This window comes from Triticum urartu, chromosome 6A (assembly GCF_056163025.1).
Source record: "Triticum urartu cultivar PI428250 chromosome 6A, HENAU_Tu73, whole genome shotgun sequence".
Classification (NCBI taxonomy): Eukaryota; Viridiplantae; Streptophyta; class Magnoliopsida; order Poales; family Poaceae; genus Triticum; species Triticum urartu.
In genome coordinates this window covers 421,550,091-421,574,357 of record NC_141878.1, presented here as the reverse complement: position 1 = coordinate 421,574,357, position 24,267 = coordinate 421,550,091, and the positions used below count along the sequence as shown (strand labels likewise).

The 24,267-nt window shown below is 42.1% G+C and overlaps 1 protein-coding gene across 11 annotated transcripts; it reads right to left on the bottom strand.

The window, feature by feature from the left end:
* Positions 1-18,262: 18,262 nt before the first annotated feature.
* On the bottom strand, positions 18,263-20,841 carry LOC125513876 (uncharacterized). Of its 11 annotated transcripts, XR_015608376.1 has the most exons (5): positions 20,432-20,840; positions 20,015-20,329; positions 19,147-19,474; positions 18,705-18,769; positions 18,483-18,626 (listed from the first exon to the last, which is right to left on the bottom strand). XR_015608376.1 is itself a non-coding variant. In XM_048679086.2 (4 exons), the coding sequence occupies exons 1-4, from the start codon at positions 20,664-20,666 to the stop codon at positions 18,488-18,490; spliced, it is 396 nt and encodes a 131-aa protein (XP_048535043.1). In that variant the 5' UTR covers positions 20,667-20,838; the 3' UTR covers positions 18,263-18,487. The 11 variants fall into 11 exon arrangements, 2 of the variants coding, with proteins under 2 accessions (XP_048535043.1, XP_048535044.1); XR_015608375.1 differs by lacking the exon at positions 18,705-18,769 and having other exon boundaries at positions 18,263-18,626; positions 20,432-20,839; XR_007286200.2 differs by lacking the exon at positions 18,705-18,769 and having other exon boundaries at positions 18,263-18,626; positions 19,373-19,474; positions 20,432-20,837.
* Positions 20,842-24,267: the final 3,426 nt, after the last annotated feature.

Below are 24,267 nucleotides of genomic sequence, written 5' to 3'. Positions count from 1 at the left end.
CATATCAACTTTATTGAGTCATGAATTATTACAATCTCTGAGTAATCTATTACATAACTCAACCCCGCATTCTCATGAAAAAGTGTTTTCCTTACTACCCTTATTACTGATATCAACATCTCTACTACTCAGCTCCAGCTTTTCTCATGATTTGAACAATCCCTAGCAAAATGTCCTCCTTCCTTGCAACGAAAACAAATAACTTCCGGCATGTATCGAGGCTTCTTGGTGATGGTGCCTGCTCATTGAGTTCCTTGCTTCCTTTCGAGACAATCATTGGCATAATGCCCGACGTCCTTACATTCAAAATAGGTAATATGACTCTTGTCCCTCTTTGCAGAAATTGGGTTGTTCTGAGGGTGTCTTTGTTTTCTCTTCCTGGTTTTCTTCGTTTTGATCAAACGTTCTATTCCCCATGGATCAAACTCCACTGCTTCTGTCGGGAAGTATCCCAGATACTCTTTTCTTTCCTTGGTGCAATACTGTGAAAAATGTCCTTCTTCTCCACATGAATAACAGGCATTGGAGTAAAATCTGTTGAGGCTTTCTCCATCAGGGTCTTCAACACTTTCCTTAATCACATGTTCTTTCATAACTTCTCGGAGGGCTTCTGTCATTCCTTCTTCCTGCTTCTGAATAATTTGTTGCACCGTGGTGTAAGTGTGACACTGAACTGGGTAGTGGGTGGTTCCTTCACACAAGAAACAAGTCACCTGACTAGTTGGGCATTCCTCAGCTGGGTGTTTCTCCTCACAATGAGGGCATCCATCCTTGTGTTCCTCCTGGGTGTGTCCTATTTCTCCGCAAATCTTGCAGGCACAAGGTTTATTTCTTGGGGTATCATGGTGCTTCCGGATAAGACGAGATCTTGTCAGAGTCTTCTTGAATTCTTCCCAAGTCCTTGCTCCATTCCATCCCTCTATAGCTTGATGCATATGCCACCATGTTGCAGCACTTCCTTCAAAGTACTGAAGAGCATACGATACTTCATTCTTCCTTGAAACCAAATTGCTCCCGAAGTGATTCTCCATGTTCTAAATCCATAGCTCTGCCTCCAGCTGGGTATTCGGTCCAGAGAATACCAGTCCAACTTCATTCATTATCTACTGGGTCCAAGGGTTTTAGGGTGAGATAAGAGAGAGGTGGGGAGGAATACACACAATACAAACAATAGTTTTGAAGAAATGAGTTTTATTTTGTGGCTGTCGGAAAAACATCAAACAAATGACAGCTCACAAATCGTCGCATCTAACGTAAGTATATAACATGGGTTTGGTCTTCTAAAGGTCAAATAATTCTTCAGATTCTTCAAGTCTTCGGAGTCTTCAACTATTGTAGCTTTAACTCTTCTAATGCATGGTGAAATCCTCTTTACTCAGAAATGGTCATCGGTTGTCCGATATCTTGTCCTTCTTGGAGCGGCTTTAGTTGATCCTCTGTGTGGTCAAAAGGGAAGGGGTATATTCTAACTATTTGACATAAGAGAGGATATTTGATAAAATCAGAAAAGATGAGAAGTAAGGGATGTTTTTTTAAATAAAATTTTAGAGATTTCCTGTCCTGGGGCTTTCCGATTTCTAGGGTCACGTCCTACAGTCAACATGTGCTCTGATACCATATCTGTAGCGACCCGACCTCACACGGTCAAGCCTCTGTGTATCTGTGCCATCCCTGGATCGGTATGCTGGCACACACAGTACATCAATGTATATATCAAAGTGCAATCACATGTATAAATAACGTAAAACGGATATATACCTCATAAGTCTCAGCGGAAACAAACAATCAGGTGTGGAGTCCCATCAACGCCATCGGCAGGTTGAGTGTAGACCGTAACCCTGTACCGTACTCTTACTCGTCAGAAGGAACATATATGCAACATGAGACATTGCAGCCGTGTAGGTCAGTACATTGAATGTACCGGCAAGATCACGATATGAGGAAAACAGATGATAAAACTATTCTATATGCAATATGGCTTTGTGGCTCTGTGTCTGATGTTTTTGCGTAAAAGCTGGTTTTATTTTCCCTACAACAAAGGAATATCAGGAGTCTGTACTATGGAGTTTTCTGTCAGGACATGGTTCCGCCAACCTATGTCTCATAGCCCAAATCATCATAAGTTGCCCACAATTAAGTTATCAGTCCGGTGTTGAGAGTTCCGAGATAGATCCAAGTCCAGAGGCTCAAATTGTCCGTAACCGGGGACACGGCTAATCGATTAGGTTTTAACCCTCTGCAGAGGTTTGTACACTTTACCCGCAAGATTTGATCCCTCTCTTTACATTCTCGCACTTCAGGGTGTTTGAGAACAAGATGACCGAAACATGGTCTTCCGAAGAGTTCCTCTGACCACTGTCCGGTGCTCATCCAATCCTACCGTAGTTCTACATCTGCTAGCACCGTCCCAGCCAGAGTCGTCAACCAAGCCAGAGCCCATAGTGACTTGCGGTTGCACAAGTAAGCTTCCGGGCATGAAGTATTCTTCCGTCTCTTTGAGTCTGGGTGAAGCTTTCCGCAAGATGTCATGGCGCTTCTCCATGCATCCCGACCAACCACTGGTTTCTCCAGGGTGCCCGTCAACCGTCCTTCACCCAGTAGTGTGTATTGAATTCTTGTCTCGAGTCTCAAAATCTTGAGGAGTCCCGAAGATGCAGTCCTTGCAGATGCCATCATGAAGTTGTCGTCTTTGACGTAAAGTCCTTCATTCTCACACCACTCCCGAGCACTCATACCAAACCCCGTCTACTACAGCGTAGCATTAAAACTATATATGTCCCGGGCTTGGTAACAGGGAGGTGGGTTCCTACCTCATGCATTCTACTCAACTACAAGAATCAATATCACTACTGGAGAAGTTGTTGCAAGGATGACACTAAATGCAATAAAAATATAGGTATGAAAAACATGGTCAAAGTGAACTTGCCTGGCCAGTTGGTGAAGATATTATCACTCTTAAAAACTTGATAAACTAGTCGTCACTCTCCGATGAAATCTATACAAGCAAGCATAGTATTCACATAAGCAATCATTCTAACACTCAATCATAACAATCAAAATAACAACGAAATCGAAATAGGATCGAAGGTAAAAACCAAAGAAAACTCCAAATCACTCAAATAAACTTAGGGCTAATCTACACCACAACAACTCTACCTAATCAACAAGTAAAAATCCTAAAACAAAAAATACTTAACACAAGGTAAAAATAATCATTCGCTATGTAACATAAAGTATTTTTCCTATAATAAAATTCTAACAATACCTAGAACCTCTAACACTATTCCTATTGCTAGCAACTAGTCATACAACAAACAACACCTAGAACCTCAAGAATACTAAGTATAATAAATCCTAGAAATCACCTACTGTTAACCAATAGAATATATGACACACTGGCGAAAACTAGCAAAAGAAACTAATTAAAACTAATTAATAATAATTAAACTACAAACAATATTAAAAACAGAGTAAACAGTACTGTTTACAATAAAAAGCTAATCTAACTAACTCACTAACATGCAAACTAAACACTACTGCGTAGCTAGTCTAATAAGTAACCAGTAGCAAAAAGAATCGGTCAAAAATAATATTCCTAACTCAAAATATCTCAAATCTAGTGATTTGAGAAAATTCATACAAACACGAATTTAAACTACTCAAATGTGAAATAAAATTGAACTAACAGAAACTTCATAAAATTTGTGATCTATGGCAGTTGGAATCACTCAAAAATACCTCATAGATAATTAACTATGGATTTTACAAGATTGAAACTATTCTGTTTTAAAAACAGAACAAAAAAAAACAGTAGGTCGGGATTTACTGTAGCAGTTCCGGTGATGGGGTCCTGGTGGAGCTCCGGCGACGTCCTCCGGTGGCCCTATGACGTCGGGGAAGGGACGGTCGGGGGCGGCAGAGCGGGGCGGAGCGATTGGTGGGGTCCGTGGGTGGCGGGGATGGCCGGAGGTGGTGGGGCGGGGCGGCAATGGTGGCGATGGTCCGGTGAACTCCGGCGAGGTGGCGCGGTAGTGTGGGGCGAGGAGAGGCGGCTCTAGGGGCGGGAATGGGTGCGGGAGGTGGCCTTTTTATAGGGGGGGAGGTCGGTTTGGAGGAGGGGGCAAGGGATTTCGCGAATCCCGCGATCTGCGGCGATGGCCGACGCGGCTGTGCTCGGGAACGAAATCCCGTTCGTGAGGAAGGAGATGATCTGGCGCGATCGGGCCAGATTTGGCCCAAAACAAAAAATACCTTTCCTTTTTAAAAAGATTCCACGAATAAAAATCATTTAAAAAAATAAAATATAGGAGTATTATATATCAAAACGATCAGAAAATTAAGCCCAATTTAATGGGATATTTTTCAGGGGAAAATAAAAATACTTTTTGAAAAGTCATTTTTTTAAATTCAAACAAAAATCAAAATGACTTTCAAAACTCTATGGAAAATTTATTCCAACATTTTTGGGGTGTCATGTTACTCCCTCTCAACACTTTTGTTCAAGTGTTCTTTGTCAGAAAAGTTTTTGAATAAAACTCAAATGCCACTTTGAGTTAAAATAAATAAATTAAATGACAACTTCAAAATGAAATTTTTTCTTTACTTCCCACTCTCTTTCATTGAAGAAATCATGAGGATCATTGAGTGGCATGAAGTTTGAAATATTTCCAAATTCAAATATTTTCAAACAGAAACTTTTTTTTGGAAAGTCTTTTTTATTCCCTCTCAACAAAACTTCAAAAGTTTAAAATTCTAATAAATTTCACTCAATCAATCACTCAACAATCAATCAACATTCATATATTTTAATTATTATAACATTCCAAAATTTATAATTTTGGGATGTTACAGTCCTGGTATATCTCGATGATATCTTGATCTTTTCCAAGAATAAGGAGGATCATGCCAAACATTTGAGATTGGTACTCGACAAACTCAGAGAGCATCAATTCTATGCGAAGTTTTCCAAGTGTGAGTTCTGGCTTGACGAAGTTCTTTACCTTGGTCATATCATCTCCCCCAAGGGCATCACTGTGAATCCTGAGAAGCTGTCTGCAATTGTGAATTGGGAACTGCCTCAGAATGTCAAGCAGCTCCGCAGTTTCCTTGGGCTTGCAAGCTATTGTCGAAGATTCATCGAGAATTTCTCTAAGATTGCAAAGCCTCTTTTCAACCTCCTCCAGAAGCATGTCAAGTATGTCTGGACGCCTGAATGTGACGTTGCTTTCAACACCCTCAAAGAGAAGTTAGTCACAGCTCCTGTCTTGACTCCTCCTGATGAATCCAAGCCTTTTGAAGTTTTCTGTGATGCCTCCCTGCAAGGTCTCGATGCTGTGTTAATGCAAGAGAAGAAAGTTGTGGCTTATACCTCTCGTCGGTTGAAGCCCAACAAAAGGAACTACCCCACTCACGACCTCGAGTTGGCGGCAGTTGTCCATGCATTATTAACGTGGAGACATCTCTTGTTGGGAAGGAAAGTGGACATCTTCACAGATCATAAGAGCCTCAAGTACATCTGCACTCAACCCAACCTCAACCTCAGGCAGACTCGTTGGGTCGAAATGATTCAAGAATACAATCCGAGTATTGAATATACTCCAGGCAAGGCCAATGTCATTGCAGATGCTTTGAGCAGGAAGGCTTACTGCAACAGCTTAATTCTCAAGCCCTTCCAACCGGACCTTTGTGAAGCTTTCCGCGAACTAAATCTCCAAGTTGTTCCTCGAGGATTTCTTGCCAACCTCCAAGTCTCTCCTACTTTGGAAGATCAGATTCGTGAGGCACAACTTCTTGATGCCATGGTGAAGAAGGTGAAAAATGGGATTGCCAAGAGCCAACCCAAATACAAGTGCTATCGCATTGATGACAAAGACACTCTTTTCTTCGAGGATCGAATTGTGGTCCCTAAAGGTGATCTACAGGAAGTCATTATGAACGAGGCGCACAATTCCCTCCTATCCATTCATCCTGGAAGTACAAAGATGTACCATGACCTCAAGCAGTCGTATTGGTGGACTCGAATGAAGCGAGAAATTGCTCAATTCATGAATGAATGTGATGTCTGCAGAAGAGTGAAAGCAGAACACCAATGGCCAGCTGGTCTCCTCCAACCTCTTGCTATTCCAGAATGTAAGTTTGATCATATTGAGATGGACTTCGTGACTGGATTTCCCAAGTCCAAGCGTGGAAATGATGCTATCTTCGTTGTCATCGACAAGCTTACTAAAGTGGCTCATTTCCTTCCAATCAAAGCATCTATCATAGCAGCTCATCTAGCAGAGCTATAGACCTCCAGGATTGTCTCTTTGCACGGCATTCCGCAATTGATATCTTCAGATCATGGAAGCATCTTCACTTCTAAGTTCTGGGACTCCTTCCAGAAGGCCATGGGCACCAACATTCGCTTCAGCACAGCCTTCCATCCTCAAACTAGTGGCCAAGTCGAGCGAGTCAATCAAATCCTTGAATATATGCTCATGGCTTGTGTCATTTCCTTTGATATGAAGTGGGAAGATTCTCTTCCATACGTCGAGTTCTCCTTCTACAACAGTTTCCAAGCGAGTTCGGGCAAGGCCCCATTCGAGATTCTCTATGGCAGAAAGTGTCGTACTCCTCTTAATTGGTCAGATACTGGTGAACGCCAACTTCTTGGCAATGAATTAATCATAGTGGATAAATAAATGTGCAAAGTCATGCATGAAAATCTCAAGCCAAGCAATTGCGCCAGAAGAGTTACTATGATAGCAAGCACCGTGACTTGGCTTTCGAGATCAGAGACCATGTCTACCTCCGCGTCTCTCCAATGAAAGGTACTCATCGCTTCAGTATCAAAGTGAGCTTGCCCCTAGATACGTGGGTCCTTTCAAGATCATTGGCAAAAGAGGCGATCTTGCCTATCAACTTGAGCTTCTGTCCAACTTCGCAAATGTGCACGACGTGTTTCACGTGTCACAGCTTCGCAAGTGCTTCAAGACTCCTGAGCGCACCATCAACTTCGAAGAGATTGATCTCCAAGAAGACATGTCTTATCATGAGCATCCTGTTGCTATTCTGGAAGAGAACCGAACGCAAGACTCGCAACAAGTCTATCAAATTCCTAAAAGTGAAGTGGTCACACCATTCCGACCGAGAAGCAACCTGGGAACGCGAGGACCACCTCCGTTCAGAATATCTGGAGTTCTTTCAGTCCTAGATCTCGGGACAAGATCCTTTCGTAGTGGTGGAGTGTTGTAACACCCCGGATGTAACTTGCCATAATTTTAACTCCAACTCTACCATTTTCGGTTTAAGTTATGTGATTCCCTTCGTGGTTGGGTTTTGTCTTCGTTTTGCATTTTATTCATGTCATGCAGTTCATATCATGTTCATCTTGTTGCATCATGGCATCATCATGTGCATCTTCATCTTAGCATGTTGCTTTGTGGCATGATCCTTGGAACCCAAGTTTCATCTCCCCCCCTCATCACCACCTCTTCTTTCTCTTTTCCTTCACTTTTGCAAGATGACCATACCCTCGAAATCACTTCTGTATTTGCTTGCTAGTTGTTCGCTCTATTGCTATGCCGCGTTACCTACCACTTGCTATATCATGCCTCCCATATTGCCATGTCAAGCCTCTGACCCACCTTTCCTAGCAAACCGTTGTTTGGCTATGTTACCGCTTTGCTCAGCCCCTCTTATAGCATTGTTAGTTGCAGGTGAAGATGAAGTTTATTCCATGTTGGAACATGGGTATTGTTGGGATATAATTATTATCTCTTATTTACTTTAATGCATATATATACTTGGTAAAGGGTGGAAGGCTCGGCCTTATGCCTGGTGTTTTGTTCCACTCTTGTCGCCCTAGTTTCCGTCATACCGGTGTTATGTTCCTTGATTTTGCATTCCTTATGCGGTTGGGTGTTATGGGAACCCCTTGATAGTTCGCTTTGAATCAAACTCCTCCAGCAAGGCCCAACCTTGGTTTTATCATTTGCCTACCTACCACCATATACCTTCCTTGGGTTCTGCAGACTCAAGGGTCATCTTTATTTTAACCCCCCCGGGCCAATGCTCCTCTGAGTGTTGGTCTGAACCGAGTAGACTACGGGGCCACCTCGGGGCAACTTGAGGGTTGGTTTTACTCGTAGGATGTTTCATCTAGTGTGCCCTGAGAACGAGATACGTGCGACTCCTATCGAGATTTGTCGGCACATCGGGCAGCTTTGCTGGTCTTGTTTTACCATTGTCGAAATGTCTTGTAACCAGGATTCCGAGACTGATTGGGTCTTCCCGGGAGAAGGAATATCCTTCGTTGACCATGAGAGCTTGTGATGGGCTAAGTTGGAACACCCCTACAGGGTTTTGAACTTTCGAAAGCCCTGCCCGCGGTTATGGGCAGATGGGAATTTGTTAATATCAGGTTGTAGAAAACTTGACACTTAACTTAATTAAAATGAATCAACCGCGTGTGTAGCCGTGATGGTCTCTTTTCGGCTGAGTCCAGGAAGAGAACACGGTCTCGTGTTATGCTTGAGCGTAAGTAGCTTCAGGATCACTTCTTGATCATTTTTAGCTTCTCGACCGTGCATTTATTCTCTTCTCGCTCTCTTTTGCGTAAGTTAGCCACCATATATGCTTAGTGCTTTGTTGCAGCTCCACCTCACTACCCTTTCCTACCCTTAAGCTTAAATAGTCTTGGTCTCGCGGGTGTGAGATTGCTGAGTCCCCGTGACTCACAGATACTTCCAAACAGATGCAGGTGCCGATGATGCCAGTGCAGGGGACGCTACCGAACTCAAGTGGGAGTTCGACGAGGATTCGGGCCGTTACTATGTTTCTTTTCCGGATGATCAGTAGAGGAGCCTAGTTGGGACGATCGGGGATGTAGCATTGGGGGTTGTCTTTATTTTGGTTCCGTAGTTGGACCTTGATTGTATTCTGGATGATCTATGGATTATTTATGTATTGTGTGAAGTGGTGATTGTAAGCCGACTCTTTATCCCTTTCTTATTCAGTACATGGGATGTGTAAAGATTACCCCTCTTGCGACATGCCTACCATGCAGCTATGCCTCTAAGTCGTGCCCCGACACGTGCGAGATATAGCCACATTGTGGGTGTTACAAACCTGAAGACCCATTAAGCATGAATGAATCCCACTTGGTTGTGGCCCTGTAGCCAATGGCTATATACATAAGTTGGGGTCACCATTATGCAGGGGCATCATTGAAAATTTTATTGTAGCCTCTCCTGCATGAGCTTATCTCCTCCTCCTCTCTTCCTCTCAAACCCTACGATTTGGTGCTCACCTCAAATCTGTGTACCCGTAACTATATAATGCCTAGTGTGTTGCTAGAGATGTCATGATCGTGACACAGTCTTTTATCTTAGGTCCGCCATGTACTCAAGAGGTGGCAATAAAAATTGATATATAATGTGTTGTTTCTTAGTCTTTCAATAATTGTGTATACCTAAATATGTGATCAGGGATATTGTTGATAAGAGATCATCTTTTAACTAAGCGAAGGCAAGTCTTTTCTTTCGATTCCTTTCTCCTCTGCCTTAGAATTTATTGTATATGGCATTCTTAATCTAGCACCATTGTACACGCCTTAACCACATGGTTGGGGAACCTAATTTTTCTTTGGTTGTAAGGATGGGAAGGAGGAGGTAAGTAGACTCTTTTGTTTAGTTGCATGGATAAAAAGTGGATGGGTTATTGTGATGAAGTTTTCATTTACGAGATGGTGATATTACCTGTTTGCATGATATAACTCTACGAGGTATTTAATCTTCAAAGAAATAATGTTGGTAGCTTCAATTTTGCGTCATCAAAGAAATCTTCACAATGCCAAATTATATCTTACTTTTCTCTTCCTTATGGTTGTGTCTTCTTGAATCTTAAAGCGTACTAGAGAGATAGGGTGTAAAATTACGTAAATGTATTATACTTACAAAAGAATCACAAATCACATCCCACAACATCATTCAATAAACAACTCAAAAGTCAAACCACACAAATAATCCTAAGGCAAGGTCATATCACAATAGATAGAAACTCAGCATACTATTCGCATAATCATTTATCTAACTTAGTGGTCGTCTGAATCTCTTCCAAAATGATCTCAAACTTCAATAGATAGTCTGGAAACTAGTTCTTCTTGAATGATGCAAGATACTCCATAATGTAGCATGTATCCTCTGGCCATTTCCTGCCTTCATCTTCATTTGGGGACTGAGCATTTGCATCGAAATTCCTTAAGTACATATGCATATGGGTATTTCGAGGTGAAGAATCAACTTCCAAAAGGCCAGGTCTTGAGTGGCATAGGCATAATGAGTTACTTGGATCATCATTTACATTAAGACGAGAGAAGAATTTATAGGATTAATAATAGATGATAAATACAAGCTTTGTACAACTTTTCCTAGTCATTCTTAGGGTTACAAACTATCGACTTGGGCTCTCATACCATTTGTAATGACCGGCCTCGCTAAAGATGCGAGTCTCTGTGCTTACTGTGCTATTCTCTCGATCATTTGCTATAACATTACATTACATGATGAAATACCAAGTGTTGGGGAACGTAGCAATAATTCAAAAAAATTCCTACGTGTCACCAAGATCGATCTAGGAGATACTAGCAACGATAGAGTGGGAGTGCATCTTCATACCCTTGAAGATCGCTAAGTGGAAGCGTTACAAGAACGCGGTTGGTGGAGTCGTACACGCAGCGATTCAGATCGTGACCGATTCTGATCTAAGCACCGAACAACAGCACCTCCGCGTTCAACACACGTACAGCTCGGGGACGTCTCCTCCTTCTTGATCCAGCAAGGGGAGAGGACAAGTTGAGGTAGAACTCCGACAGCATGACGACGTGGTGGTGATGGAGCTCGTGGTTCTCCGGCAGGGCTTCGCCAAGCGCTAGGAGGAAGAGAAGGTGTAGGAGAGGGGGAGGGGCTATGCCAGGGGAAGGGTGTGGGTGCCTCTCTCTCCCTCACTATATATAAGGGGAAGGGGGTGGAGGAGGTGCCCTAGGGTTCCCTAGGGGAGGGGCGGCGGCCACAGGGGAAACCCTAGATGGGTTTGGGCGCCCCCACCCATAGGAAACTTGCCCCCCAAGCCGGGAGGGGTGGCTGCCCTAGGGGAGGCGCCCCAACCTCTCCAAGTTACGTGAGATGGGGTGGGAGGGGCGCTCAGCCCCTTAGTGGGCTGATGTGCCCCTCCCCTTGGCCCATAAGGCCCCCCAACACTTGCCGGGGCCTCCGAAACCCCTTTCGGACACGCTGGTCATCACCCGGTACCCCCGGAACAATTCCGGACTCCAATACCCTTCGTCCAATATATCGTTCTTCACCTCCGGACCATTACGGAACTCGTCACGTCTGGGATCTCATCCGGGACTCCGAACAACCTTCAGTAACCACATACTATTTCCCGTAACAACTCTAGCGTCACCGAACCTTAAGTGTGTAGACCCTACGGGTTCAGGAACCATGCAGACATGATCAAGACATCTCTCTGGCCAATAGCCAATAGCCGGATCTGGATACCCATATTGTCTCACACATGTTCCATGATGATCTCATCGGATGAACCACGATGTCGGGGATTCAATCAATCCCGTATACAATTCCCTTTGTCTATCGGTATGTTACTTGCCCGAGATTCGATCGTAGGTATCCCCATACCTCGTTCAATCTCGTTACCGGCAAGTCTCTTTACTCGTTCCGTAACGCATGATCCCGTGACCAACTCCTTAGTCACATTGAGCTCATTATGATGATGCATTACCGAGTGGGCCTAGAGATACCTCTCTGTCATACGGAGTGACAAATCCCAGTCTCGATTCGTGCCAACCCAATAGACACTTTCGGAGATACCTGTAGTGCACCTTTATAGCCACCCAGTTACGTTGTGATGTTTGGTACACCCAAAGCATTCCTACGGTATCCGGGAGTTGCACAATCTCATGGTCTAAGGAAATGATACTTGACATTAGAAAAGCTTTAGCAAACGAACTTCACGATCTTGTGCTACGCTTAAGATTGGGTCTTGTCCATCACATCATTCTCCTAATGATGTGATCCCGTTATCAATGACATCCAATGTCCATGGTCAGGAAACCATAACCATCTATTGATCAACGAGCTAGTCAACTAGAGGCTTACTAGGGACATGTTGTGGTCTATGTATTCACACATGTATTACGATTTCCGGTTAATACAATTATAATTATCATTAACAAGGAAATATAATAATAACCATTTTATTATTGCCTCTAGGGCATATTTCCAACAGTCTCCCACTTGCACTAGAGTCAATAATCTAGTTCACATCGTTATGTGATTAACACTCATAGTTCACATCGCCATGTGACTAACACCCGAAGAGTTTACTAGAGTCAATAATCTAGTTCACATCGCCATGTGATTAACACCCAAGAGTTTACTATAGTCAATAATCTAGTTCACATCACCATGTGATTAACACTCAATGAGTTCTAGGGTTTGATCATGTTATGCTTACAAGAGAAGTTTTAGTCAACGGGTCTGCAAGATTCAGATCCGTGTGTTCTTCGCAAATCTCGATTTCATATTGTAGATGTTGCTACTATGCTCCACTTGGAGCTATTCCAAATGGTTGCTCCACTATACATATCCGGTTTGCTACTCAGAGTCATCCAGATAGGTGTCAAAGCTTGCATCGACGTAACCCTTTACGCCGAACTCTTTATCACCTTCATAAACGAGAAACATTTCCTTATTCCTAAGGACAACTTTGACCGTTGTCCAATGATCCACACCTGGATCACTCTTGTACCCCCTTGCCAGACACATGGCAAGGCACATCACGGTACACAGCATGGCATATTGTATAGAGCCTATGGCTAAGGCATAGGGGACAACTTTCGTCCTTTCTCTTTCTTCTACCGTGGTCGAGCTTCAATCTTAACTTCACACCTCACAACTCAGGCAAGAACTCCTTCTTTGACTGATCCAACTTGAACTCCTTCAAGATCATGTCAAGGTATGTGCTTTGTGAAGGTCGTATCAGGCGTCTTGATCTATCTCTATAGATCTTGATACCCAACATGTAAGCAGTTTTACACAGGTCTTCCTTTGAAAAACTCCATTCAAACAACCCTTTATGCTTTCTAGAAATTCTACATCATTTATGATCAACAATATGTCATCCATATATACCTATCAGAAATGTTGTAGTGCTCCCACTCACTTTCTTGCAAATACAAGTTTCTTGCAAACTTTGTATAAACCCAAATGCTTTGATCGCCTCATAAAAGCATATGTTCCAACTTCGAGATGCTTGCTCCAGTCCATAGAAGGATCGCTGGAGTTTGCATACCTTTTAGCATCCTTAGAATTGACAAAAACCTTTTGGTTGTGTCACATACAACATTTCCTCACGGAAACCGTCAAGGAAACTTTGTTTTGACATCCATCTGCCTGATTTCGTAAATGCAAATGCAGTAACTGCTAACATAGTTCTAACAGACTTTAGCATCGCTATTATTGAGAGAGTCTCATCATAGTCAACTCCTTGAATTTGTCGGAAACTTCTTTGAGACAAGTCGATCTTCACAAATGGTGACATTACCATTAGCGTTTGTCTTCTTCTTAAAGATCCATTTATTCTCAATGGCTTGCCGTTCATCGGGCAAGTCCACCAAAGTCCATACTTTGTTCTCATACACGGATCCTATCTCGGATTTCATGGCTTCTAGCCGTTTGTTGGAATCCGGGCCCACCATCGCTTCGTCATAGCTCGTAGGTTCATCGTTGTCCAACAACATGACCTTGACAGGGTTACCACTCAGAAGTTGTACACACCCTTGTCGACCTATGATGTTTGATAGTAATTTGATCTGAAGCTTCATGATCATCATCATTATCTTTCTCCTCAACTGAAGTAAGTGCCACGGAAACATCTTTCTGTGATGCGCTACTCTCTGGTTGAAGTGAAGGTTCAACAACCTCATCAAGTTCTATCTTCCTCCCACCCAATTATTTCGAGAGAAACTCTTTCTCGAGAAAGGACCTGTTCTTAGCGACAAACACTTTGCCCTCAGATCTGAGATAGAAGGCGCGCCCCCGCGAAGATTGCAGACAAGAGAAAAGTTTTGTCCAGCTCCCAGTAGCCGGCAGAAGAGAAGAATAAAGGGCGTTGCAAGACGCCTCGCCGCCTGGCCGGTCGAGCCTGACCGGCCGGGACCCCCCTTCGAGCACCCGGGGGCTCGAAGGCTACACCCAGCGGGTGCGCCGACGCGCTCCGCAAGCGCCGAGTCGCGCCGACTGTTTTCGACGACCGCGACTACACAAAAATCAATGTGAGCTCCTCGCCCGCATATTTTTGCACCAAGCAAGCATGGATAACCACGAGCGATGCTCGGGGGCTGTCTCCGCATTTTATTACAGTAGCATCACTGTTCGCCCCGGCGCCAGCCAGAGTTGCCCCGGGGGCTGGCCGCTTGGCCTGAGACGTTAGTTCCCGCAGACGGCTTAGTACCGTGCGCGGTACCAAAGGCTCACTCTTAGTCATAGACCGTAGAGCGGCTGTCCGGCTAGCAAGGGTGAATGCTGGAGGCCACCCACGCGAAAAACGTCCGGAAAACGGTTCGGGCGACCCGGCCGTTTTCCTTTACAAGTATCTACTCGGTTGAATCTGCTCCTAGACTCTGAGTACTGTACACTCCACTTCGCGGCCCACTCTCAGTCACAGACTGCAGAGCGGTTGTCCGACAAGCAAGAGCACAAGCCAAAAAGTGGAGGGAACATGAAAAAGATTGAAGGGGGCTCGGACGAAACCGAGTCGGCACCCTCCGTATAAAACTTGCAATACTAAAAGCAAGCATATGATATATTTGCGTGGACTAACTTTGTCCTTTTTTATGATCATTTCCATGAACATTTGCCAAAAAACCTCCGCCCAACTTTGCCAAGTTGCCCGGAGGCTTGGGGGCTACTGTCGGAGTAATTGGACACGGATACCCCGAAGACGGCAAGACGATATTTCAAGACATCGGGGCTAGCAAAGCCCCTCAGTCTGCCTGCTGGCTGCCGACTGCGCCAACTAGCCGGCTGCCGACTGCAGCCCGACCCGACACCGACAAGACACCGACGAGACGGATGTACCCGAGCACTATTCACGCGTCATCTCAGTCATCATGTATAGTGTCACTTGTCCCCTGGCACTATTTATGAAGTGACGCAGGGGACAAGCATGACACCCCACCATGCCTTGCCCATGCCACCACTTAGCTTAGATGATAAGCTAGCCACACTATATATATGAGCATCCATCCATCCGGGAGGAGACACACATGGACTCTCACGCACACACACAAGCTAGCAAGCAAGCTAGCTATCCATCCATCCATCCATCCACATGAGCACACATGCTCACGGCGATGAGCATGGCCGGCCACTAGCATGCCTCATATAGGCATACACAAAGCCAGATGCCTATGGCATTGATCTCAGATACAGCTCTAGGAGCGACTCTATACCAGATATATCAGATACACTCAGACATGCAGCAGTATGAGTATTATCTCTACGGAGAGCTCCGAAGCTGGGTAAACTAGAGCGTGCTACTCGCATACCCGCTCCCGGTCCTATCAGCAGCAGTCTTACCCTCACACTAAGCCCTTGTGACATCTGTCGACTCGCAAGCCCCCCGTGAGAATACCACAATAGTGAAGCATCACTATACTCCCGCAAGTAAGCCATGTGTACTCTTCGTAGGAGCACATTTATGCTCTTGAGTGTACCATGCTCCCACGGTTGAAGCACAACTATGCTCCCAAATGTACGATCTTGTGCCCCGCGGGGTTGAAGCATACCTATGGCCATGCTAGGAAGGAGCACACTATGCTTCTTACAGATGAAAAACGAAAAAGAAAAAAAAACTCAGATAACCGAAGAAAATGAGTATGTTGAATAACCCATAAAACCAAAAAGGAGAAAAGATGAAAAATATTAGGGAAAAAGCCATAATCTGAGCGAGCTATCCGTGCAGCGTCGAAGGGGAGTGATCCTTTTTTGTTGTTGAGGGAAGGCTTTTATGGCTAGCTTTATCAATAATCAACAAGGAATTTCCAAGGGTGATTCGCTCGTGGTGATACAAATGGGGAGTGATCCTTGTTATGCATGGGAGTGTCGTTTAGGAAAACCATCGAAGAGGCACCTTTTAATTAGCCGCTCCCTAGTTTAACATATTCTACCTATTCACGTGGATCGATATAAGCACATGAACCGGATTTTCATACCGGCCAACTGACAGAGTGCCTATTTATGGCTGACGAGCTCTACAGAGTTTGGTATTTTAAAATAATATTAATAAACCACATTTAAATGCTTCAAATTTTTTGTCAAAATTTGTATGTGTTCATTACGGATATGTGAAATTTCATTTAAAATTTTGTGATTTGTATGCTAAATAGAAAATGTAAAATTCCGGCCCAACAACAAAAATGTTTGGCTCACCTTAAATTAAATATTTCTCTTTTTTCTGTATGCCACATGTGAAGATATATTGTTATAAAATTTTGCACATACATAGTATACTTTGCACATCTGTACGCCTATTTTAGTTTTCTCAAAAAAAAGAACTGTATGCCTATTCATATTTTTTCTACCGCAAGAGCTAGCTTAAGTCCTTGAGCATGGCTGACGCCCCTTCACAATGATTAAATCAAAATCAACATCGTTGTTGGGATCAAGAGTGAGCTGGGCAAAGGGGGTGGGAGGTGTAGCCCGCTCTTCGACAGGATTACTGGGAGCACCGTGTAAACCTCATGATAGGGTGACAGACCCTAATAACTGAAGTATTATCACTGTCTGGCGGCGTCATCTTCGCTAAGTTAAGGGGCTCTCAGATTGCCATCATGAAGATAGACTGCTTGGAGATCGTGAACCTCTAAAACTCTCGTCATAATTCTTGCTCGGTTGTGGTTTTGATTCCTCTAGAAATTGAGGATTTATTTATATGTTTTAAGCTATTTTTATTATTCAACGCCTACCTAGATCATCTAATCTCCAGACTCATCTTTGCACTAAGCGGGGCATGTTCCCTTCAAATGATTGAGTCTGGACTGATACTAAACCTACTTTCAGTTAGTAGCACTGTCACAAGTGCCCTATCGTTGAATAAAGACTTCCAAATTTCAGATAAAAAAAGAGGGTATTTTAATACCGGACTCCCTGAACCCGGCCTCGCATTTTCGCCGACCGACAGCGCTACTAAAATAGAGTGAGCATTTGCACGCATGCACTCGGCTTCAGCAACTCCTTGGAGACACCGGAAAAAAGAAGAGGCTGAGGTGGAACGTGTGTGCCTCGGAACAAAGATTCCCGTGGTGGCCAGAGCACAGAAGCGTGTATACCGCCGGACCCACGTGCCCGGCACCGGCACGAGGAGGCGCCGGCTCGCCGGTCACGCCCACATGCCCGTGCCGTCCTCCGGCCTCTGCGCTCGGCGCCAGCTGCGGGATCCGAGCATCCGATGATCCATATGTAGAAACCACGCGACGTGATGGCGGGGATCTGTGCTGTTATTAGCTGCTTTGACTTGCTGTTTTGTTAATCCCGCATGGGGTGGATCGAGCGCTGGCTAATGCGGTGTGGGGATTGATGCACATGCTCGTGTTGGCGTGTGCTTCGGCACAGGTCAAAGCTCAAAGTTAAGCAAGGGCGAGGCCATGACGACAGAAACTCCACGGGCGTTCTATTTTTTTGTGAGTGTGTGTGAGCAAATTTTTGTTGATGACTTATCAAGCTGACCACCTGGTACTGGTAGTGTGTGTGAACAATGTTCGGTTTGTATAGGGGACGACTTGTGTAGAATCTGAGCTTGCTGTACAAAAATAGAAAAAGACATCCTGGACCACTAGATTGGAGATCAATGGTGCAGATTTAGGTGGAGGGATCTCAGCCCACTTACTGTAGGTTTTGCAGAAAACCCCCTACTGGCAGTTAGACATGACATAGGACATTTGCATTATGCACCTCAAGTCTTTGTGAAATACAACTATTTTCAGATATGAAATGTGCTAATGCCCATATCGTCTTAGTCTGAAACAACCGGTCTCATATAAAATCTGAGCAAATATTTACTGCGTGGAATCCAGACACAGACACCACTAATTTTTCAAGAGAGTTGAACATCTTGGTCACTGAGAAACGACAATATATATCACAAATATTTTAGCACATGAGATAATAAGTGATCCCGGGTCAAGTAGAACCACACGTACATGTCAAACTGGAAATATAGCAATTTAAGGATTGATAGCTGCTCGGCAAGCATTTCAGTACTCGAGTACATGAGAACACATCACAAAAGGCTAGTAGAACTGGAAGTAGAGCAAATTAAGGACTGGAATTATCAGTGCTTAGCAAGCATTTGAGTACTTGAGTACATGTGGCATACAGATCATTTTTAGTATATGGCCGGCAAGACCAAGTGGTAAAGACTGAAATTATCATCGCCCAACAAGCATCTTGCTGGTACAAGAACGAAAATATCTATCATTTTGCCTCGTGTTAGTGCTTCCTGGCAATGGAGCCTCCTGCTGGGAGAGAGATGACAACCTCCATGGACACTTGATCAGTTCGATCTACCTAGGTAAACACACCAAGTAAATAGGGGTCAGTCAGAAACATATACCAAGTAAATAGGGGTCAGTCAAAAACATATACCAAATAGCATATCTTGAGAAGAGAAATAATCATTATATATGTCCAGCTTCTTTCAGCACTCCAACCTAGGAAACATAACTTATACTATGTCAAAACTTAGGTTGAACCTCAAACATATGTAACCAATCAGGATAACTTTGTAGGTCAAGCTGGCTTTCCAGCTTCTACAGGGGATTTTCCAAATAAAATAAAATGGCATGTGATAGTTGGATATGTCTAACAGAGAGAGTACAAATTTTTTGTTGCAGCATAGTTCATTATTTCATTATAGACCTACAATAAATGGATTATAATTCCAAGATTAGTTAAAAGCACAAATGAGAACGACAAATAAGTGGCATTGAACAATTTAAAGGGAGTTTTATGAATGCCCTGCAGATGCAAATTATTATTCAAATTTGATAGCTATAAACAAAACTTGATGGCATGCATTATATTATACCTTGTAATAATAAGAAAACCACAGCAGCACGGGAAAATATAAATGAACAAGATGCCAGATAGGCTCATGCCATGGATGAAGGATTAGTACTAAATCACATACACACATCCTTGATTTTGAACACTGTTGACCGATTCCATGGCTGCAAACAATTTCTTTATCAACCAACATCACACAAGGGATTAACATAATTTAGATACATCAGGATATCTTGACTTCCTCGTACCGCTATTCTCACACATGATAGTGCTGGTGCACATGCTGCGATCATTGGAATTGAGGGCTCTCCTAGCGGAGACATCGCACTGCTACCCTCCATTACTGGATCCTGAGATGAGAATTGCAAATTTAGACTGGGGATCATCTTTTCCATGTCAAACTTCTGCCACATGGGCCATATCAAAGGCATGGCTTATGGGAAGCATTCTATTATAGGGAAATGTAATTAATTACTTTGGTACAAAAAACTAAACAGAAGGACAAGAAAATATTCATGTGCATAGAAATACTGGAGTGAGCACCCAGCCAATAACAAATGTCAGAATTTTGGGGATGAAAGATCAGCAGTAAGCATTAAAAAGGAATTGCCAACCCAAGGAATCCCCTAGCAGAACATGCAATGGCATATTTGTGTCTATTCATCGCAATAGGAGGAAAAAGGATTGCATGCAATTGACAAAAGAAAAACAACAATAATTAGCTCTGTAGTGGGAACAATAACTGTCACAAGTGTGAGTGATTGGACATAGTGATGCCTTGTGCCACTGTCGAAATAAGGAACAGATCAAAGAAGAAAAACATCAACTGTATATATGCATCTGAATATGTATCTTTGCATGGAGAGAAAAAAATAGCCATTGTGTCTCACGTGTGTGCGTGTCGGCTTGCCGCTGAAGAATCGACGAAGCCAGAGCAGCCTACTTCCTATACTAGTGCATCTCGCCGGAATAGCTAGATTTGCTAGTGTATTGCTTCATGCTAGAAATCGGTTAGCGTTTATGTACAGTCGGTACACGTGCTGCTTCTGGTAGCAATACACAATACCATAACTAAGTCATAGCACTAATCAACATGCTGCTTCTGGATAAAATAAGAATCCAACCAACATAAGCATCACCAGAACGGATCTGCTTCTATTCTACTCAAGCTGTTGTTCATTCTTCTGCTGTTACTACTCCAGCAACTGAAATGAAAAGGATTTGACATTAACAAGTAGAAAGAATATAAAGCTATGGAGATGTAGTACCAATCTACTAGCTAATAAAAAATTAACATTTATATTTACCTGCAGAACGAAGAACCGTGGCGGCCTGTTCGCAGAACCAGAGAGCGGCCGGCTGGGAAGGAGGCGAGGATCCACGAGCGTTGAGCTAGTGCTGAATCGCGAGAGGGGGTGGGGGTGGAGGAGGACGGCCGCGAGCTGATCTGGGAGCCTGAGAGTGGGGAGGAGGTGAGGAATCCGATCTAATCTACCTCAAACTGCGCCACCTGCGACGAAACGGCTAGAACCTAGAAGCCATCGGAGAGGAGATGGATCAGCATCTTTGCTGCGCGAGCCCGCCCAGCTTGTCTCAGGATCTTGGTCGTCGCCGTCGCCGCCGCCGCCGAGAAATTTTCGATCCTGTGTCGTCGGTGTGTAAGGATTTGGTACAGACTAGGGAGGGCACCGAGTGCAAATTTGCTTGTATGTTGGACCTCTTTGCAAATTTTGTGCGAAGATCCCTCCATCCAGACCCGTGCCATTGATCTCTCATCCAATGGCCCAACATCGTTTTTTCTATTTTTTCACTACAAGCTCAGATTCTACACAAATCGTTCCCGTTTGTATAGCACACTTTTTGGAGCACCCCTTAGCATGGCTATAGAAAAATGCTTAAATTAGCCGTTTTCAGCGAGTCAAGCCTGAGCGGGTGCAAAAAGGCTCCACCGAGTGCACGTGATGCCTCTAACAGTGCGTCTGGTATGTAGGTTTGCACATATTTATGTTCTACTCACATTCTTAACCCCCCTCACATAATTCCTTCTAATCTACACAAATTGGCTCAGAAGAAAAAACACTGTTGAATGTTCTACGTACGTCATGTGTAAAATTCGGTGAAGAAAAACATTCCTAATGCTCTAGGATAAATAAACAACAGAATACTATTTCTGAAAGTATTTTGGAGCAATGTTTTTTCCCAAAAGCAATCAGAATGTTTTTCTTCATTAAAATTTGCAGGTACTTAGAACATTTAACAATGTGTTAAAAAAATTCAGAATCTCCTGGTTTTTGCCAATTTTTTTATTTTATTGTTCATGGTGGGTACATTTGAGCTCAGAAGCAGAATAACACTTTAGACGATAAGCATACCTTTTGGAACTGAACACCTTATTTGCAGCTGGTCTGGAAAAGCTATATATCACATGTATCGAACGCCACAGGCGAATCGTCGCCTACATGGCGATGGGCGTGGGCTTGCCAAATAGCAGGAGACCTTTAAACGTCTATGTTCCCGTGTATTTTTAGCACCAGTATTTGGTAGATATTCCTATGAATTGTTCTAGGAGTACGATTTATTTGGTTCATAATGTTCTTTGAATCTTTTTTCCCATGTCCTTCTCTTTTCCAATTTTATTTTATCTGTTTCTTCTTTCTTTTTCATCTTTTTTTCTTCTCATTTTCATGTTTCCTTAAAATAAATATGCGAACACTACTAGAACTATAAGAATATTTAGTTTAAATTATTTTCACATTCTTATTTTTATTATTCATATTTCTATTTTTACATTTTCTATTTTCCATTTCCCTGTGTTTTCCTTTTTCAAGTTTTGTTTTTGTAGTTTTTCCTATTCATATTTTTTTTAAATATAATATTTTTTAACTGGATGAATTTGTTCTAAAATGCTCATAAAATTTTAAAAATGACGCAAACTTCTTTTATAGCTTTAAATGTTTTTAATCACATGAATATTCTTAGGTATATGAATATTTTCAAAAACGTGCGTCAACAATACAAAACTTATTCGAACACTTTTAAAAAATACATTGACATTTTAATATATACGAACACCTATGTAAACAAATGGATATTTTATAAAATATGTGTGAATAATTTTTAAAATTACCTCGCCATTTTTAAGCATACATGAGAAGTTTTAAGAAATACATGAATATTTTCAAAATATGTGAAACTTTTTCCAAAAAAGTACATGAATATTTCTTTAAACACATGTGAGCAGCCGCAATGTTGGGCCCGACCCACTCCAGGCGAGCGCTCCGTCAGCGTCGCTAATTGAGGGGCTCCGTTATCTCAAAAAACAAAATGAGGGGCTCCGCAATGTCTCGCTTTAAGCGAGACCTAGGGAAACCATCGCATCAGGGCATCTCCGGATGGGCCGGCCCAGGTACGCTGGAGGGCACATCCTCTTTTTTTCTGTTTTTATATCAAGTTTGTTGTTTCGTTTATATATTTACTTTTTTATTTTGTTTACATTTCCAAAAATTACAACCATATATATTAAAACATAAAAATACTTTACTTAATGTTTGGGGAAATGTTAATCATGCATTTGAAAATGTTAAATCTGTAGGGAAAAATGTTGACCATGTATACGTTGTTGAAGAAGTACTTGAAAATATTGAATAAGTCTTAAAATATGTTGAATGAGTATTTGAAAAATGTTGAACAATTATATTTCAAAATGTTGAATAAGTATTAAAAATGTTGAATGAATATTTGAAAAAATGTTGAACAAGCGTTCGGACAGTGTTGAACGTGTATATAAAAAAATCATCACTTATAAAAAATGATGAATTTTTCAGGTCATGTATATAAAAATGTTAATCAAGCAATTCAAAATAAATGTTGAACAAGTATTTCCAAAATGTTAATAAAGCACTTAGAAATGTTAAATGTGTATAGAAAAAAGTGGACCATGTATTAAAAAAATGATGACATTTTTTGATCATGTATATAAAAATGTTAATCAAGCATTTAAAAAATGTTGAACGAGTGTTTTAAAAATGTACATCAATCGTTTGGAAAATGTTAAATGTGTATAGAATTTTTTTGACCATGTATTCAACAAATTTTAATCTTTTTATTTGCAAACTGTTAATCAAGTAGTTTAAAAAATGTTTAAAATGTATATAAAAAAATGTTTAAAATGTATTCCAAAACTGTTAATGTTGTATTTGAAAAAAATGTTAGTCAAAAGTTTGAGAATGTTAAAACATGTATAGAAAAAATGTTGATCATGTGTTACAAAAATGTTTAATTTGTATTGAAAAAAAATGTTAGATGTGTATTAGAAAAATGTTTTGACATATACAGAAATGTAGAATAATAACCAAAAGAACAAACAAAACTGAAAAAATAAACAACATAAAGAAAAATAAAAAAAAATAAAAAATTAAGAAAAATGCCAAAAATATGAAGAAAAGAAACAGAGAAGAAACGAAAAAACAAAAAGAAACAAAGAAACCAGCTTGAATCCTCAAGAAGGGTGCACCGCTGTTACTTATGGCGGATGGGATCTAACGGAGTGGCTAGCAGCGCCTGGTTTCTCCTCGCAGACTAGAGATCGACTCCCATTTCATCTGCTTTTTAATTTGTTCCGCGCACGAATGGGCCGGCCCAATACAACGTGAGTTACTCCCTCCTTTCATCTATATAGGGCCTAATGCGTTTTAAGACCACTTTTAACTATTGACAAGATTAATAGTACATGACATACATAATGTGAAAATTATATCATTGAAAGCTCCTTTCACACACGAATTTAACGGTGTGCTTTGTGTAAGTTGCATGTCATATATTATTGCTTTAATATTTAATCAAAGTTAGCCTCGAAAAACGCATTAGACCCTATATAGATGGAAGGAGGGAGTAGGAGAAACTTTCAGCCAAAGCTAGCTACTATCTAGCTTAATGCCAGACATAGCGCTCATGCTAACAGAGAGATATAGACATGCCCCACTTCCATAGGAGCTAGTCCTCACTGAAAATTATGAACTTATGAGAAAAAGGAAAGGAAACAAAAAGGAAAATACAAAAGGAAAAGGAAAATGTAGAAAAAGAAGCATAAAATTAAAAAATCAGAAAAAACAAAAAAACCTGAAAAAGAAAACAAACAAAATAA